At 39.3% G+C, this 14,491-nt stretch overlaps 1 protein-coding gene across 1 annotated transcript; it reads right to left on the reverse strand.

Moving 5' to 3' along the window:
* Positions 1 to 3,075: 3,075 nt before the first annotated feature.
* On the reverse strand, positions 3,076 to 13,206 carry PRXL2C (peroxiredoxin like 2C; the record flags this gene model as incomplete). Its single annotated transcript, XM_082657445.1, has 6 exons — positions 3,076 to 3,547; positions 6,840 to 6,971; positions 11,257 to 11,362; positions 11,530 to 11,583; positions 12,481 to 12,549; positions 12,991 to 13,206. The coding sequence occupies 6 exons, from the start codon at positions 13,204 to 13,206 to the stop codon at positions 3,420 to 3,422; spliced, it is 705 nt and encodes a 234-aa protein (XP_082513571.1). The 3' UTR covers positions 3,076 to 3,419.
* Between the last annotated feature and the right edge of the window lie 1,285 nt (positions 13,207 to 14,491).

A 14,491-nucleotide genomic window follows, 5' to 3' on the forward strand; every position in this document is an offset into this window, starting at 1 on the left:
CAGCTTGTTTGGACCTAATTATGAATTATGCGTGCACCACAGCACATTCCAAAACACATCTGCCCCATAGGTTTCTTAATATAGTATGAACATTACTTTTATCAAAATATATATTCATCCAAATCTATGCTCATATTGTCACCACAAAAACAAATCAGTTTTTCTTCAGCGTTGAATTTTTAAACTGAATTTAGAGTAGCACACACCATACTGTCAGATATTTCATCTTCTGAAAGTTTTGCCTTGATTTTGTAAACTGGATTTAAAAAAAAAAAGAATCTTTTTTTTAAGCTCCTTTTTAAGGAATGAGTTTACCTGATTTTCTACTTGAAGCATCTGATAATACTGATTTAAAACTGGCATCCTGAAACTGTTTTCGGAGTTTTCTGCTAACAGAGCCAGTACATGAAGAGCTACCACTTCACTTTTTAAATGTGCACAAGAAAACTTGGAATTGAACATAAGTGAAATTAATTTAAAAGAACTCTGATCTAAATGAAAAATCGTTCTTCACAGAATGATGTGTAAGTGTACCTTCTGCAACTGCATGTCTTAAATCATCTTCTGGAACACTCTTCTTAAAATAACTCTTAACCTTGAAGTAGATGTTGTTGCTTCTTTAGAAAGTTTGTCTTCCAGTTTTCATGTGGTCAGTGTTATCACTTTGCACCCCACCCCCATGGTAGATGGCAACACGAACAAACATTTTATGCAGGCTATTAGTTATCAATCTCCTTGAGAAACAAAAATAAATGAAATTTTTTTTAATTTTTAAATTAAACATGAACTTTCATTTTACTGAAATTCTTTTTGCCACAAAGGTTCATTGCAGAAACTTTACAACATATTTCCTCACAGGGCTCCTTGGTCTATAGATGGATTTGACTGCAGCCCATTCTTACAGTCATAGCCCTCAGAAGTTCCAGGTCTCAGGTAGTGCTTTAGTGGCCTTACTTTTAACTCTACAGTGTAAGGCCTTTGAGTTGGCCAAGGAACAGCCTTCTCTAACTCCTGGGAGGGGGACAGCCCTCAGGGCAGCCCATGGCTTCAACACATGGTCAACAGCCTGGTTTCTGCTTCTGTTTGGCCCTTGTGGAGTTTCCTTACTTTCTTGTAAATTCAACTTAAAAAAAAGAGGTTGTTTGTGTTCTGTAGAATGGAGTTGACAATGATAATGATGATAGTAATATCAATTCCACAGAGCTAATGTATGTAAAGCACTTGGAATAGTACCTGGCAAATAATTAGCACCACAAAACTGTTAGATGTTATTATTTTTTTATCCAGCACTTCTACATATTTATCACCAAAAGGTTTTTCAAAATTTTGCGTCCAGTACATTATTGGATATGGAGTATGTTTATATGTTTCACAGCACCTATTATAAGTAATTTTTATATTAAATGTTTGTTCGGGTAGGCAATTTACTACTGCACTGTATTTATGTAACTGTTCCTCCATGAAACTACATAAAGAACATTTATGTATCTTAAAAAATGTGGTGTACGTTTTTATAATGTATATTATAAATGGAAATATATAAATTTTGTGTAAGCTATGATTCAGCAGTTTTAAGTCTAAAATCAGTAGAAGGATCTGGGCCACCAGTCTCCTTACTATAAAAAATAGCACAAAGTACCTTAATTTTAACTTTTATAAGATAACTCATTTTTATTGATTAAAAACATGATTTTCCATTTATATACACATGAAAATAGATTCAAATTTTTGGACACTTTAAATTTATATTTTGTGTATGACTCCATATGCTTGTATAAGTTCAAAGCAGTATTATACTTGCTAATAATTACAAATACTTTAATTTTGCTGTACTTTTTTTTTTTTTTTTTTGCGGTACGCAGGCCTCTCACTGCTGTGGCCTCTCCCGTTGTGGAGCACAGGCTCCGGACGTGCAGGCTTAGAGGCCATGGCTCATGGGCCCAGCCGCTCTGCGGCACGTGGGATCCTCCCGGACCAGGGCACGAACCCGTGTCCCCTGTATCGGCAGGCGGACCCTCAACCACTGTGCCACCAGGGAAGCCCTTGCTGTACTTTTCACCAGAATTCCTGGGACTCTTCCAACAAAACATATTATGATTCCAGAAAAATAAAAGATGACAATAGTCTACTAAATAAAAGAAACTTGGAGGTGAGAAATAGAAACTGTCCAGGAATATACAACCAAACCACAGTGTACATTTAAATTACAGTTTTTTTGGTTTTTAGTTTAAACAATTCTTAAAATTTCCTTTCAGAAAGCATACTGATTATACGTATCTTAAATATCTAAAACATATTTTTCTCATTTTACCAGTAACCCCCGCCCCTGTTGCCCCAAACAAAATCCTAGTGAAATGGACGGTGGGTGTGTGGTCAAGATGCTGTGAACACAGGCTCTGTGAAGGTTCGATCTGCTGTATTTCCTCTGAGTAAAGCAATCAGGATAGAAACTTGTGGACTGCAGCCTATATAATTGTACCTTTGTGAAACTTGCTACGTAGGGATATATTCTTCGTATAATTTTAAAGACCTTTTCCTTGCCAAAAAAATGAATCATGTTCATTATAGAATAGTTGGGAAACATAAAAATGTATGGAAAAGAAAATAAAAACACTTGTAATCCTACCACCTAGAGACACTTAACTGGTGATACTCTGGTGTGTTTACTTCCTGTCTTTCTTCCTAAGCATACAAAAATATAAACATATACATACAAAAATGTGATTATACTGTTTACAGAATTTGAGATCCTGCTTTTCTCAATGGATAAAATGGTCTTGGGTTGCTTCCCTTTCTCCTTATATGTTCTTTATAAGAATTTATGATTTTAGGGCTTCCCTGGTGGCACAGTGGTTGAGAGTCCGCCTGCCGGTGCAGGGGACATGGGTTCATGCCCCCGTCCGGGAAGATCCCACATGCTGCGGAGCGGCTGGGCCCGTGAGCCATGGCCGCTGAGCCTGCGCGTCCAGGGCCTGTGCTCTGCAACAGGAGAGGCCATGACAGTGAGAGGCCCGCGTACCGCAAAAAAAAAAAAAAAAAAAAAAAAAAAAAAGAATTTATGATTTTAATGGCCAAAAAAACCTTCATTGAATGGATATATCATAATGTAAAATAAAGAATGGTATTTATAATTTTATAGCTTTTAAAGTTTTATTTTACAAAAATAAAATAATTTTTTTACAAAAATTTTTATAGAAAATAAAACTTCAAAAGCTATAAAATTATAAATATATATCACATTTTTGACAACTAATGCCTCTCAGCATGCTATTCAACTGGTGGTACATGGTCTCTTTATGGTTTCATAACTCCTCAAAGGCTGGGAAGAGCCAACAAGTTAGGCACTGCACAAGTATACTACATTCCCACAATTCAGGTCATATCCCAAGGTCCATTTGAAAGCGACAGAGTCTGTAATGTCACACATGGATAACTGAAGGTCTGCTTGTAAAGTCCACGTGCTGAACTCCTACAAGCTGTAAAACAGAGTTGATGGGCTTGTGATCCAACCTATTCCTATCACAGTGTATAAAATGGATGTTGTTACCTAGAAGAGAATAAGAATAAAAGGTAAAGGTTGACATGCAGTGCTATTCATTAGATTTATTGCTTACTAGAATCAAGGAAGCATTTTAACTTTAAATTAGTCCAAAAGAAAACATTATTTACCTGGAGTACATAATATTCTCTATATAATGACATAATAATTTTTAATTAAGGTAATAAAGCATGACAAAAATTATCGTTAAATAAGGCTAATACATAATGTTTTATGAGATCCAACGGGAAAGATTCTTAAATTATAACCGTCTGTTAGGTTTTATTAAATGTAATTAAATAAAATATCCTGTCAAACAGGCAGAATATGGAATTAGCATAAATATCAAGCTGGAAAATCATCTGTTTCTTAAATGTAATAATAGAATAAATCACTTCCTTAAAAAATTCACTCCCAAATACTGGTTTAATAGGCTATCTACATTATAACCATAGACCAAAAGAGGCTGAAAAAAATAAGGGCATTAAGACAATCAGTTACAATACACTTAGATGTTCATAATTCTTTTATCTGCTCAAATAAAATAGTTGTAATTTTTTTTTTTTTTGCGGTACGTGGGCCTCCCACTGCTGTGGCCTCTCCCATTGCGGAGCACAGGCTCCGGACGCGCAGGCTCAGCGGCCACGGCCCATGGGCCCAGTCGCTCCGCGGCATGTGGGATCCTCCCGGACCGGGGCACGAACCCACATCCCCTGCATTGGCAGGCGGACTCTCAACCACTGTGCCACCAGGGAAGCCCAAATAGTCGTAATTTATAGTCTGTGTTCTGTTTACTTTGATTTTTTTTTTTTTTTGACTAGTCTAACTAGTGTAAATTCATAAGAGAGAGGGAAAGGGAGATTAAATAAAATGAAAGATTTTAGCTAGCTATAGTGTTCCAGCTGTAAAAAACCAAAAAAGTTATGATAGTTGGTCAAAATCCTCCTTCTAAAGACTTCCTTATAGACATCTGGAATTTATTAAAGTAAATGTTAATTTTATAACCTGTAGAAGCTACACTCACTAATATGAACAGTTTTAAACATGAAGAAGAACCAAGAAAAATCAGTTTACAGCAGAGTGATCCAGGCTTTTTGGGTGTTTGTTCCTGACTGCAATACTTGAACATGGTAGAGATCCAATGCCCAATCATTTTGTAGAGGGAAGCCAAAGGAATTTCAGGTGGTACAAATTGATCAATAAAACTATTTATAGATCAATGGAACAGGGTAGACAGCCCAGAAATAAACCCATGCACCTATGGTCAATTAATCTACCACAAAGGAGGCAAGAATATACAATGGAGAAAAGGCAGTTTCTTCAATAAGGGGTGCTGGGAAAAATGGACAGCCACATATAAAAGAATGAAATTAAAACATTTTCTAACACCATATACAAAAGTAAACTCAAAATGGATTAAAGACCTAAATGTAAGACTGGATACTATAAAACTCCTAGAGGAAAACACAGGCAGAACATTCTTTGACATAAATCACAGCAATATCTTTTGAATCCACCTCCTAGAGTAATGAAAATAAAAATAAACTAATGGGACCTAATTAAACTTAAAAGATTTTGCACAGCAAAGGAAGCCATAAACAAAATGAAAAGACAACCCACAGAAAGGGAGAAAATATGTCCAAACAAAGCAACCCACAAGGGATTAATCTCCAAAATATACAAACAGCTCATGCAGCTCGATATCAAAAAAACAACCCAATAAAAAAATGGGCAGAAGATCTAAATAGACATTTCTCCAAACAAGACATACAGATGGCCAAAAAGCACACAAAAAGATGCTCAACATCACTAATCATTAGAGAGATGCAAATCAAAACTACAATGAAGTTATCACCTCACACCAGTCAGAATGGCCATCATCAAAAAGTCTACAAACAATAAATGCTGGAGAGGGTGTGGAGAAAAGGGAACCCTCCTACACTGTTGGTGGGAATGTAAATTGGTACAACCACTATGGAGAACAGTATGGAGGTTCCTTAAAAAACTAAATACAGAACCACCTTATGATCCAGCAATCCCACCGCTGTTCATATATCCAGAGAAATCCATAATTCAAAAAGATACATGCACCCCAATGTTCATTACAGAACTATTTACAATAGCCAGGACATGGAAGCAACCTAAATGTCCATGGACAGATGAATGGATAAAGAAGATGTGGTACATTTATACAATGGGATATTACTCAGCCACAAAAATGAATGAAATAATGCCATTTGCAGCTACATGGATGGACCTAGGAATTATCATACTAAATGAAGTAAGTCAGACAAAGAAAGACAAATATCATATGATATTACTTATATGTGGAATCTAAAAAATATACAGATGAACTTATTTACAAAACAGAAACAGACTCACAGACTTCAAAAACAAACTTACCAAAGGGGAAAGGTGGGGGGGGAGGGATAAATTAGGAGTTTGGGATTAACATATACACACTACTATATATAAAATAGATAATCAACAAGGACCTACTGTATAGCACAGGGAACGCTACTCAATATTCTGTAATAACCTATATGGGAAAAGAATCTGAAAAAGAATGGATATACCTATAAGTATAATTGAATCACTTTGCTGTACACCTGAAACTAACACAACATTGTAAATCAACTATACTCCAATATAGAATAAAAATTAAATAATAAAAAAAGAAAGCTATTTAAAGGATGCAGCTTAGAGTAACTGTTGCTGAATAAGCTGCCCCTGGGATTGACTTGCTTCCTTTTTTTTTGACCATGCTGCTCAGCATGCAGGATCTTAATTCCTTGACCACGATCAAACCCACGCTCCCTGCAGTGGAAGCACTGAGTCCGAACCACTGGACTGCCAGGGAATTCCCCTTGACTTGCTTTCTGACATAGGGCAAGTCTGCTAGTTTTGTTAGATATAAATAACTAGATTTGATTCTTCTATTGATAAAAAAAAGTTCTTGATGGTCTTCTCCCATTTGAAAACGTTCACCTCCACTGAAATTTTTAAAGAGTGTTATAGCCACATAGAAGTCACCAAACCACTGCTGATTTCTTCTATCCCAAATACCTGGAATCACTCAGGTAGAGAATCATGGCCACATTACATCCAGTAAACAAACATCAAAAATACACAGGAGCATTTGAAAACAAACGATGACCCCTATGAAAGCACAGCACCCTGACTGTTAGCATGTCCAGTTGCCCGTCTTTACATGGTGGCTATTTTATGAAGAAAGTGGATGGCCTTTGGACTTCTAAAAAGCACGAAAAGTGTACTGCTGAAGCTGGGCTTTGATGCTTACCTGGACCTAAAATGAGTGTTCCACCTTGCTGAGCTGGATCTCCTTGAAAATCAAAAAGAGGGCCAGTCACTGCCCGCCACAGGCTCCGAATGCTTCCTGAGAGTATACTTGATTTTATATGGGGGCTCTGTCCTGAAATATTAGGAATTGTCTTTAGAAGTTGTCATTTTATATTTGATTAGATATTAAGATAATGTTAGTATTTCTAGAAAACAGTCTCTTTCTTATGTGTCATCTTACTTTTGACTTGTCTTTTTTTCTTCCTTCAAAGAACAGTTCTCAGCCTTTCACTACTGATGTTTTAGACCAGATAATTCTTTGTCCTGTGCAATGTGGGGTGATTACCATCATCCTTGCTCTCTGTACCTGCTAGATGCCGTAGCAGCCACCATTCGCCAAGCTGTGACAACTGAAAATGTCTCCAGACAATGCCAAATGTCCCCTGGGGGGAGGAGTCAAAATTGTTCCCAGTTGAGAACTACTGCTTTAAAGGAAGAACTGATGACAGACCCAGATCACTTTCTCCCACAGAAAAATGTCAGCTACAGACTTGTCAAACTGGTAGTGCTTTCCTTTTTAATTCCCCATTTTGTTCTGTTTAGTCTCTTACCAACTAATAGATAACTACATTCCTCTTCAGGAGACATTGTGGCACAGACTGTTATACGCTTGTCAAAACCCGTTTCCTCTTTCTGGGACCACAGCTAAACATTTCCTGGAGTTTGGTACGGCTATGTGACTACACTCTAACCAATGAGTAAAATGATGTGTGCCACTTCCAGGGCACCTCTTAAAAACCTCTCAGGGCGTGATTCTCCATGTTTCTTCTACATCCTTCGAAGTCTGGATTGACAATGGCAGAGCCACAAGATAGAAAGGGCCTGAGTCTTTCCTACTGTGTCCCCGAATTGCTGCTTGGACAAGCACGCAATAGATATACCCTTCTTGAAATGTGAAAGAAAAAGAACCTTCTCCCACGTTATGCTACTGAGACTTTGCGGTTTAGCTGTAACAATAGCAACTATAGCTACCACTCCGTCTTTGCTTGGCTGTCAGTTTGTCTATTTCCTTTCTCACAGTAACTGATACTTCACTTCCACTCCCCCACCCCCTTTTCTTTTAAAAGTAATTTAATATTTTATTTATTTATTTATTTTTGGCTGGGTTGGGTCTTTGTTGCTGCGCGCAGGCTTTCTCTAGTTGCTGCTAGTGGGGGCTACTCTTTGTTGTGGTGCACGGGTTTCTCATTGCAGTGGCTTCTCTTGTTGCTTCAGTAGTTGCAGCACATGGTTTCAGAAGTTGTGGCTCATGGGCTCTAGAGCGCAGGCTCAGTATTTGTGGCGCATGGGCTTAGTTGTTCCACGGTATGTGGGATCTTCCCGGACAAGGGCTCGAACCTGCGTCCCCTGCATTGGCAGGCGGATTCTTAACCACTGCGCGACCGGGGAAGTCCTCCACTCCCTTTGAGTAAAGAAGCTCAGTCTCTACCTTTCTTGTAACTTATCTTTTTCCTATCCCTGCTTTTTATGTCTTTTTCGTTTTTTTAAATTTTGGACTCCACCAGTTCTGAGGCCAGAGAATGACTGGTTGAGCAGCAAGACACAATGGCCCAGGTCCTCTTACCCACCGTCTGCCCCTCCGGGTGCATGTCCACCAGTGTACAGCAGTTACCAGTCCCCTTCATCTTCTCCTGCCGGGTCACAGCACAGAGCTCAACCCTCAACCCTGCAGTCGGTTCCTACTAGTGCTTTTTGCTTTTTATTTTGATGATTATGCTGCCTTTGACCTGCCCGATTTCTTAATATTTCCAGATACCTATTATTTCCTTCATCTCTCCAACTTTTCTATTTCTTTCATGTTTATATTAGGATGGACATTCATCTCACCAAGAAACAAATACAGGCTCATTAGCTTAGAGACATGGGTAAAGGACTAAAGTTTACTGCTTTTTAGGATTTTACACTTAAAATAGATGTTCCTAAATCCAAACTATCTCCTCATGTCTGAAGAAGGGTCATTTAACTTCTGAAATTTTAGAAATTCAATTGAAGAAGATTTCACAACCTAGAATTTCACAATCTTTGCTGTAAAGCACAATCTAATTTTGCTAGTACGAATTTAGTTATGTGTAAAACTCTTGTTTTTCATTTTTTTCGCTTAGTTTGATTCTTGGACTCAAGACCAGAATTTTAACTTGAAACATTAGATTAAGTAAGTATTATAAGAGGCATGTTTTCTGCCTTGTGCTTACGTGCTGTCTACAGTAATCATTGTAGATTTAACACCATAAATTGGCTTATGGTAAGGCAAAATGAAATACTGGGTAAACCCATTACTCCCTTGAATTTAGTGGCTTTATTTTCTTCCACTTTGTCTTTATAAACTGTCCCATTAACTTTAAATTATTATATTTTATTTTCAGTGTCATAATTTTCAAGTAGGATTATTCTGAAACTGATTCTGAGATCTGTGCTTTTTCAGGCAGGAACTTTAAAAAATTATTTTGTGAGAACCTAATGTTTTCTGTTTGGAAATACAGTACTTTAACACAGATCAAAGGAGTTTAAATGATTTAAATATACTCTCTCTTATAATCACAAGCAACTGTTTTCTTTGCAATTCCACATCTTTATTGAGGCAATGGATGGTGAGGTGTTACTAAAGTGAAACCCACAGTTTATATCTAAGGTGGCTAAATGACAAACAGACCTTACACATGCTGAGACTCTGCTATAGCACAGGAAAACAGTCTACCAAAGACAAAGGTTCACAATCTGTACTGTTGCAATTTCCTATACTAAAAAGAGAGGGGGAAAAAAGAGCAAATTCTGTATTTATGCTACCTCATCATTGGTTTTAATAAAGTTTAGGTTGCTTTCTTTAAAAACTTCAGTAAAGGGATCCTGTCAACTCTACCTCATAAGTAGCTCTGTGATCTGTCCCTCTGCATCCCTACTTCAGGCCGTGTCATTTCTTTCTAGACTATTACTAAAAACTTGTCAAGAATATCAACGACTTCCGTTTGGAACATTCCAATTGCTCCTCCACCTGGCAACAAGACTGTATCACTTCTCCACTAAATATAATTCTTTTATGACTCCCCCACTGCCTCCAGAACAAATCCAAACTCCTTGGCATGTTCCCAGACTCAGTCCCCTGGCTCACACAATCCCCCAACTGGCTCCTAGACTCTGGCCAGACACAGGGAACTGCACTTCTCCAACAGTCTCATTTTTTCATACCTGTGTGCTTTTGTGCGTGCTACTTTCTGTCAGCTGCACCATTCCCAGCCTCACTTCACCCAGCTAACTCCTTACAGAATGAGCTTAGACAACACCGCCTCTAAGAAGCCTTCCCAGATTCTTCTCTCCCTGTGCATTTCTGGTGTTTAGGCATTTCTGCATTATAGGTATTGCCAGTACATGCTCTCCTCTTTTATGAGCCCTAACCTGTAATATAGTTGACTGTTTGCTTCTGTCTCCCAGAGTAGATTATGAGCATTGGGTTGGCAGGGGCTGTGTCTTTTATCACAGTCCTCCCAGGAACATCCAACACAGTGGGTGCCATGGGTGTCATTCTCAGCATTTGTTGAGAATAAGTGATTTGAGTTCAAGTTGAGTTCTCTTATTTGGTGTTTCAGAAGCCAAGGTCTTTCTACCTAATATATACATAAATAGTTCACCTAAAGCTTATTATACACTTAATTGTAAAGAATTGTGTAAGGGCAGGGAATATGGACCATATAAAGATGAATAAAACATCAAACTTTTCAACTAACTATACTACCCACCACCTTAAGTGCAATTATAGAGTATATAATCGAGTACAAGGTGCTATTAAAATACAATGAAGGAAGCAATTGCTTCTGCTTGAAGAGCTATTAAGAGCCCCTTTGAGCTGGGCTTTAAATGAAAACTAAGATTTCATCTATTAAAGAACATAGAGCATTCAAAGCCATGGTGTTGAGGTATGAAAATATATTAACTTAAGCAATATTATTTTTCTTGTAATTACAAAAGTAAAATGTACTTATTGTAAAAAATTCAAAAACCATTTTTCTCATTCCCATGCCTTGGGGTAATCATTGCAATATCTTTTAAAACATTTTTCATTTCACACATATATAGTATAGATCTTTATGAAAATGGTTTTTATTTTTACAAAAATGGAATCATACTAAAAACACTGCTCTGCAACTTGCATTTTTCATTCATTTAGTACTTCGCCAACAGCCTTCCATGTCATTACATATAGCAAATGAATCTTTTAGAGTCTCATGAATCTGGATCACTTACTAGAATCATAAAAAGCAGGCTGATTTATGAATTTACCATTTGTTCCCCTATGCATATATATGCATATGTGAAATGTGAAATACACCATTAGTGTTTTCTACTTGAGACATATCATGTCTTACCTGAGGAGGCAATTTCTTCACCTCTTTTCATTCCCAATCTTTTATAAATTTCTCTCTCAGGATCAACATAGATTTCATGAGAATACCCAGTCAGTTTACAGAAAGGCTGAAAAAAGAATATAGTTAGAATTTTAATAAAAAGAAATGGAGAAAAATAGTGATAATCTGACTTAATTTTAGCAAATTTAGCCTACATTTAGTGATTCAAATAATATAATTTTTACGTCTGAAAGAGATTTAACCTGTTAGAGTCTCAATTTGCTATATATTTACCTCAATATGATGGTAGGATGACTGTCCAATCACTATAAGAGTGACATTTGCTTCCTTTAGGAGAGAAAAAAGACATGTACATATTATTGGAAATCACATGTTTCATACAACTTCCCCTAATCCAACTCTTTTGTTCCATTCTAATGCCACCTATAGGCTTCTAGAAGAATGGTATAAAGAGCAAAATTGTGTGAGTCAAAGCAAAGAGATGTATGCTAAAATGTTCAATTAATTCAGATAATTCTTTTGCTAAGTAAGAATTTCAAAACAATATAGTCAGTAGTTCTCTACACTTCCCCCAAAGGCATACATTAAACGAGAATAAAAACTATTAAAGTAGGGTTATTTAATCAGACAATTTTATTCTTTCACATCTCAATTGATAAGGTCTGCTGAAAATAGATCTTAGTTTTACAAAATCTACCCAATGCGGTCACTCAAAAGCTCAGCTGGGGACAAACCTCTATATGCCTGAAGAAACACACCTGTATGTGGTTGTCAGACCAATGTGGAACATGCATTCCATTAACAATACAAATTTTCACCTTTAGGATATATTAGTATTTTCCTATAACGAACAACTATTTGGAGTATCTTTATTACAAAAATAAAGGGAAGGAAATATTTTTAGCATTTCTGTTTTTGGTCATTATCAATCAACATTTGAGAACAGGCAGGTTATTAGGTAACATCAAAATTATTATTATGGTTAGTATATTTACAACCAGGCAATAATGAACAGGCCAGAAATAGACTTCTAACGCGTGCCTCCCCTTTTTGGAGGTGTTGGAGAGATGTGTGGGATGGTGAGAATCTGGGTTTGTGAGTGTCTGCGCTGGAGAGGTGGTGCACTCCGCACCTCATCCCGTTGCACTCCTTATAAATGGCAGGTGATTTTCACCAGGCCGTCCTGAAGCGGGGCTCGCTGCTGCTCACTCTCAGGAAACTTACTTGTAAGAAACTCTTGGGGATTTTGGCCAGATCTTCTACATATTCCTTGCAGATGTAACACAGGAAATGCTGAAATCCCAATATGGGCAAGAAGGACAAGTTAGCAACTAACACACCCGGGGTCAGAAAGGGCCAAGTACTTCATTATGCGTGATGCTAATTAACACAACACCCAAGACGGGTAGAAAGAGGTGTCGGGGCGCCCAAATATGCATTGAAATTAGGCCGCACCCAGTCTGTGCTAGGCCTCTTCGCTCGTTGAGAAAATAGCCTTCGCTTGGCGGGCTGCTTTTCCATTCCCGTTCAAGGAAGCGAGAGGAGCAGTTCGCATTCCGGAAGCTTCTAGTGGATGAACACGGGAAGGGCCAGGCCCGGCGGGCTCCGCTCTCGGGCCCTGGACCCGTCCAGGGGCCCGATGTAACCACCCTTCAGCGTAGGCCGTGGAAGCAACCTCCGTCCCAGCCTGCGGGTGAGGTACCTGCTCCGGATCGTCCCGCACCCCGCGCTCACCCGCACGAAGACCACTACAGCCCGGCGCTCCCGGAACAGCGCGCCGAACAGCACCCGCCTCCCGGAGGCGTCCAGCACCGGCAGGTCGGCCACGGCGGCGGCCAGGGACTGCCCGCTCTCGGGGCCGCTCGGGTCTGGGACTGCGGCTGGGGCGGCGCGGCCGCTGATCTGCCGCGTGACCGGGACCACGGATGGGGCGGCCATCGCGCCCTGCATCCGCCGGCCCTTGGTTCGCGAGGGTGGGGGTCAGAATCTTTGGTGGGCCGGGTCGCTACCCAAGCTGGGCGTAAGGAGCGGGCCGTACTGGCGGGGCGGGGCGCACGGTGGGGCGGGGCGCACGGCGGGGCGGGGCGCACGGCGCGGAGTTGCTTGAGGGGCAGACCCGCTGTGGCTCCCGGCGAGAGTGAGGCGCGCGGGGTCGATCTGGGGCGCACTTGTTGTCTTCCAGGTTAGGATTCGCCAAGTCTTTGCATCTCCGGTGGTTCCGAAGCTCCGGAAAGGTACGGAACCGCTGTCGCGTTTTCTGACTCAGCCATTCATGGTAGGGAGGTAGAGAGAGAGACAGAGAGATCCAAGCCGAGAAAGGAGTTAATTAGGAAGAAAGCAACCCCTGCTCCCCGTAGCCGCCTGGGTCAAAGTTAGTTCTTATCTGTTCAAGAGAACCCGTTACCAAGCACATCCATATTTATGATCCGATAGATTTGTTTTACCTTCTAGTCTGTTTTTAACCCACTCCCTCCTCAGTTCTCGTGCTTTTTTTGTTTTTTTGCAGGTATCATTAACATACAGTGTAATGTACAAATCTTAAGTGGAGTTAAATTTTATTTTTTAATTAAATTTTTAAATTTAAAAATTTGCCAAAATTTTATCATGGAAATTTTAAAACATGCCCAAAAAGTTGAAAGAATTTTACAGGGAACACTCCTATATCCACCACCTAGATTCTATTTTACTCTGTCAGAATCTGTGCATCTGTCCACAGTTAGGTGAGTTTTGCCTGATTATCCACCCGTTATCCACAATCCTATAAAAATATGGACCATCGCTATCACTTGAGAAAATTCCCTCAGTTATATTTTTTAAGAGCAGGTATAATAAATCTACTTATAAATGTGCTAGGGTGTTTCAGGAGTTCATGTCCTTTCTTCAGACTTTTCTTGCTAAAGCTGTTTACCAGACCCCTCAAGTGATATAACTCTGTGTGTGTGTGTGTGTGTGTGTGTGTGTGTGTGTGTGTGTAAATGATGGATTGAGAGGGATGAGGAAGATGGAGTTAAATGGCTCTGTTCTACCTTAATTTCTCCTGGGGCAGGCTGCAGGCAAGCAGGCATAGAGGAATTTAGGAATTTCTGCAGGCTCTGTGAGAGTCAGCTGGTGCTGGACTTGGAGGTTGGTCTTGCACTGGGGTTTCTCATAGATGGTGACCATATGTCCAAGTCTTCCAGGGCAGAACCAGACAACATTCAGGTTCTTTGTCTTTATAAGTTCACCCACCCTTGTT

The sequence above is a fragment of the Grampus griseus genome (genome assembly GCF_964374135.1).
Source record: "Grampus griseus genome assembly, chromosome: 6".
NCBI lineage: Eukaryota > Metazoa > Chordata > Mammalia > Artiodactyla > Delphinidae > Grampus > Grampus griseus.